The following is a 5,438-nucleotide window of genomic DNA, read 5'->3' as shown; positions in this document are numbered from 1 at the left end:
GACCCCCTGGAGGTTCTGAGCGCTGTTTACTGTCCTTCTCACCAGTATTTAATTGTCTGTTTATAATCGATCATAGCCAATGATTTAAAAAATTCTTGGTTTTACTGTGTTTTATGTAAGTAAGTCTGAATTCCGGCAAGTAGATATTTGCTGCAAGCTTATTGCCGTTGTATTGTCTTTTCTTCAGTCCCGTTTCAGCTACTTGTAACTTAAGGCTTATGGTTATATTTTTTTTTTAATTTTAGAAAATTAGTTGTTGGCCTTCAGCCTAGGATCCTTATTCTTAAAATTACCTTTCAAGCTTAAACGTTGCAGCCTTCTGCCTTGGAGAGGTTATGGTAATTTATTTTAAAATCTTGAAAGTTTTACTGTCTCCCTTCAGCCGTTTGTATTGCATCTTCATTATGTTTGCCTATCCACCCCTGCCTTGAGGCTTTCAACATAGCTGTGTTATATATATATACATACATACATACATACATACATACACACACACACACACACACACACACACACACACACACACACACATATATATATATATATATATATATATATATATATATATATATATTATTTTATTTGCTATTTTAACTGTATTTTTAGCTTGTTGATTTTTAAGATTTCTTGTTTGCAGGCCTTCAGCCGTGAAAGATTTGGAGTCTGAAACTCGTTGTTGTAAAAGTTCGGCTATGTGCCGCTTTGGTTGTAATTGTGTTATTAAATTAAAATAAATTACAATTTTAAGGTGAAACTGACTCCAACCTTAATTGGCCCTTTCCACAATCCTAATCCCATGTTCTTCCCAGCGGGATTAGCGGACGTCTCTGGCATTCCTGGAGTTTTCCCTACATTTTTCGATTTTATTCCGTTAAAAGAGGAATGTTGAGTTCTGTCCGCAAGGAACCCTTGGTCTACCAAATTTCTGGTCCGATACTCGGTAAGCTGACCTTTCGCTCATTAAACGGTGTTACGGAGTTCCAGTGCCTTCCAAAAATTAAGAAGTCTCCGGATCCATCTAGGTGCCGGCATTTATACAGCCGTGGCTCTCACAGACTAATAGAGCGAGCTGATTTTCGGAAGATCTCTGCTTGAATTTTTATCGAGAAGATTTACATCCTCCTGAAACATAACACGTGCACCTTGAAGATGTTTCTTAAATTCATAAAAGCAGTAGTTACCTTTACAATGTCCGCCTCCGTAGCGCAGCTGTAGCGTTACCGCCTATAATGCAAGGGGGCCCGGGTTCGATTCCCGGCAGAGGAATGGGTGTTTCACCATTATTGAAATGCAAGTCGCCAAAGTGGCGTCAACTAAAAACACTTGTAGTACGGCGGCCGAACGCCGAAGGGGACATCCCGGCCAATAAATGCCATACGATCATATATGCATTTACGATTGGTGGAAACCTCCACAAAGAGCTAAGATTGCCAACTGTACTATCAAACTGTTTGGGTTGGAATCATTGTTATGTGAATACTTGGCATTGTAGCGAAATATATTCGTAGAATTTGTCATCCCAATCACTCGACAACGAATTAGTCGATTCACCTCAGTACAATATAGGCAATATCGCTGCCTTACGAGTGTTGTACGCACTAAGTGTTGCATCAGCCTCGACGCACCGTTCTCGTCCAAGGAGTACATGGAGGGAAGGTCAGCGGCCAGTACTTTCACGTCAAGGCGCCGCCGGACAATGATATAAATAGCGTGGTAGCTGGAGCCCAGTCACAGTTCAGCAGCTGCAACAGCCAACAACCCCAAGAGTCAACAATGAAGACTCTGGTGAGTGCAATAGCGTCATCTAGTGTTCGCAGCTGGTCTCGGAAACGTCGGATCACTATGATGTGGCTTGCCACACATACTTATGTAGTATCGAACCCACAATTTGTATTTGTGGTTTCCATTTTGTTCCATTTCTCAGCTAAAAGCTGACTGAGGTGGTACATTATAGCTCTAGTGCATTCTAACCAGATTTGTTCTCACCATGATTTGCATTATCTCTGGACTACCTAAACCACACAAAGAACTATTCTACTGGTTCTAAGAACATGAAATCACTAGTAATTTGGAGCATTATCCCTTCGACAAGATGGTCATGGGTCAGTCTACTAGGACTATTTAGAATAAAATGATACACGTTCAGTGCATGTCATGCAGTTGTGGGCTTTGCCCATAATGGCCTAACACACAAAAACAGGAAATGCAATTAAGCTATCCCTAAAGGTGCTATCACTATCGACTAATTTATAGCACAGATAAGCATAAAATAGCAGCACCATGGAATGATCATTTCTGACATCGCTCTACCGTACTTTCAGCAAGTTTAGCAGTGGGTTACTTTCAGAAACGATCAACGTGCAACAGAAATGCAACGTAATCTAGCATGAAATCGTCATCCACAAATTCAGATATAACAAATTCTGCTGTACTATCAGGATATAAATTTCATAATGTGGCTTATTTAGGCAGTACTGGGGTGGTTAGGTTAGGAAGTGAGACATTGAAGGTAGTATATGACATTTTGCTATTTGGACAGAAAGGTAGCTGACAAATCAAAGGTGGAAGGGGTATATAACGCAGACTGGCACTAGTAAAAAACGGGTTATGGAAAAATATATCTTTGTTAACATGAAATTAAAATTTACGATCAAGCATATCTTTTCTGAAGGCATTTGTGAGGACTGTAATCTTTTACACACGTAAAACGTGTAAAACAAATCCATACAAGAAGACAACAGAAGCTTCAAGCTTGATTACAGAGGAGATGATGATAATGATGCATGGTTTGTGGGCAGCTCAAGTGCGTGGTCATCAGTGCCATTACAAAGTCCCGATGCTTACACAGTCCAATTTTTGTCATAGTCCAATATAGTCACTGTCATGAATAAGGATGATGATGATGTTGAAATGATGAGGACAACACAAACGCCCAGTCCCTAGGCGGGGAAAATCCGCCCGGGAATCGAACCCGGGTCCCCATAATCCAGAGGCAGCTACGACTGCCACTAGACAACGAGCTCTTGACTACAGAGGAGAGTATGGGGCAAAAACGTTTAGGGGGATGCCAAGAGTCGTCTACAGCAAGCAGGTTCAGATGAGTGTAAGTAGTAGTACTTATGCAGAGATCAAGTGAGTTACGTTGTAGAGAGTAGGACGGAGGACTATTGCAACAGTATGAACACACGGTTTTAGATCAAATTGCTTTCTGTCTTAGATAGTTATGAATTCATATGCTTCTATTTTGAACTGATCTGAAAATCAGAAGGTTAAAACACAATATTGAGTATGATTTTTCTGTCCCATAGATCGTCCTGAGCGTGGTGCTGGCCGCGGCAGTGGCGAAGCCCGGCTACTTGGGCGCTGGACTGCTGGGTGCTGGTCTGGCAGCCCCGGCCATCGCAGCCGCCCCCATCGCCGTGCCGGCGATCCCGCAGCCCCCCGCCAACATCATCATCGGACCTGGCGGAGTGCCCCTGGACACCCCTGAGGTGGCGGCAGCCCGCGGCGCCCACCTGGCCACCGTAGCTCAGACGCGGGCCCGCGACGCCATCATCAACTCGGCCGCCATCCTCGCCGCCCCCGCCGCCATCGCCGCCCCTGCGGCCATCGCCGCCCCCGCCGCCATTGCCGCCGCCCCCGCCTACGCGGTCGGTCCCCCCGCGCTGATCGGCGGCCTCGCCCCCTCGATCGCCGCCCTGGGCCCAGCGGTGGCTGGCGCCCCTGGAGCCCTGGCTGCTGCCGCCCACTTGCAGGCCAAGGCTGCCCTGCTGGGCTGAACTGCACTCTACAACTTCTATGTCGACTGGGCACAAATGAATATGTCTTAGAGCTTTATATTAGAGCACCACACAGAGGCTACAGAGATTCATGTACATAGATATTTATAATTAAATGTACAAATTTATTTGTGTGTTCTCCTCTCTGGAACCTACTTATTTAATCAATAGTAGTACAGTGCAAAACCTTCAATTATCTAAACGATATTGGATAAACGGAATGCACTATCCATTCAACCACTGTTAATCTGTGCAAAAAGAGTCCCATATCCTTTTACTAGATGTCAATACTGAAAAACGTTTGTTTGCAGCAATAATTTAAGTGGGTGAATGATACATTTCCAGCTGTTGAGCTCTTGCGACGCCATCGTTTATTGGAAGACTCTCTGGTCAAATAGCTTATGGGAATGCAGCTGGATAACGTCATCAACAACTGCCGATATTTGGACAGGTCAGCAACCTGTCATTTTCAAGAAAAATTTGCAGCATGTAGGCCCTATGCTACTGAACTTAAAACCTCAGTTTGCAGAGCAATTCCAGAATGATAAAACACATACACACACACACACACACACACACACACACACACACACACTGTCAACGCTAGTGCCACTACATCCTAAGTGCGATCAACACCAGAAGTTATTGATAGTCAACATTACTAAAGAACAGGTAAGATAGCATTAATTCAGTCTCTCTGCTCTTAGACAATGGAGGGAGCAGGTTTCCCTCCAGAATTTAAGGAAAAACTTCAGTCTCTATTTGCAAAGTTACTTTCTAATCGCCGCGCGGGATTATCCGACCGGTCTAAGGCGCTGCAGTCGTGGACTGTGCGGCTGGTCCCGGCGAAGGTTCGAGTCCTCCCTCTGGCATGGGTGTGTGTGTTTGTCCTTAGGGTAATTTAGGTTACGTAGTGTGTAAGCTTAAGGACTGATGACCTTAACAGTTAAGTCCCATAAGATTCCCACACGTTTAAACATTTTTGAACTTGCTAATTAAATCTCAACTGATTCCTATATAACACTAGAATTTCCGTGTTGCTATATACCATAAGATGACCGGTGCCGAGACATTGTTCTTCAATAGCCCGTTTACTCGGCTATTGTGTAAGTGAATGCGACTCTTGTGCTCAAATCACTCGTCGTCCACAGTCCTGGTAGTCTGACCGATATAAGACATGCCGAAACTGCAAGGAATACGATAGACACCCACTTTACGTAAACCAATACCGTCTTTAAGGGAACATAAAAGACGCTAATGTTGGATAGAAGTTGTAAAAATTTATATAATATTTCTCGAAATACGATGTCTTGTTGGAGATGATCCCTGTGGAAGGAAGAAAGACCGTAGAGCTTGGTACCACCCTGGTATTATCGTAACTGTTCCGGGGCACGGTTAGTCGATAGCTCAATGTACTTCTGATCAGTCTTTCACTGTATGCATTCTGACGACAGGTGGCCTCAAGATACGCTCACTATGAAAAGGCAGAAAGGCCTTGTGAGACCTGAGTCGCACAGTACAGCACATGCAGTACCATTCGGTATTCCATAGTTTGGAAATACAATCATAATTGATACACTGAATATCTGGTGACAACAGTGGGGAAAGGTGATTTGGGAGATCGTAGTGAAAGACACTACTCCATGTCGTTGTTTTACA

The 5,438-nt window shown here is 43.9% G+C and overlaps 1 protein-coding gene across 1 annotated transcript; it reads left to right on the top strand.

Annotated features, from left to right (window-relative positions):
* Window positions 1-1,728: 1,728 nt before the first annotated feature.
* LOC124789708 (cuticle protein 38-like) lies at window positions 1,729-3,930 on the top strand. Its single transcript, XM_047257160.1, has 2 exons — window positions 1,729-1,785; window positions 3,309-3,930. The coding sequence occupies exons 1-2, from the start codon at window positions 1,774-1,776 to the stop codon at window positions 3,777-3,779; spliced, it is 483 nt and encodes a 160-aa protein (XP_047113116.1). The 5' UTR covers window positions 1,729-1,773; the 3' UTR covers window positions 3,780-3,930.
* Window positions 3,931-5,438: the final 1,508 nt, after the last annotated feature.

Source organism: Schistocerca piceifrons, chromosome 3 (assembly GCF_021461385.2).
Source record: "Schistocerca piceifrons isolate TAMUIC-IGC-003096 chromosome 3, iqSchPice1.1, whole genome shotgun sequence".
Taxonomy (NCBI): Eukaryota; Metazoa; Arthropoda; class Insecta; order Orthoptera; family Acrididae; genus Schistocerca; species Schistocerca piceifrons.
This window is presented reverse-complemented; position numbering and strand designations above follow the sequence as displayed.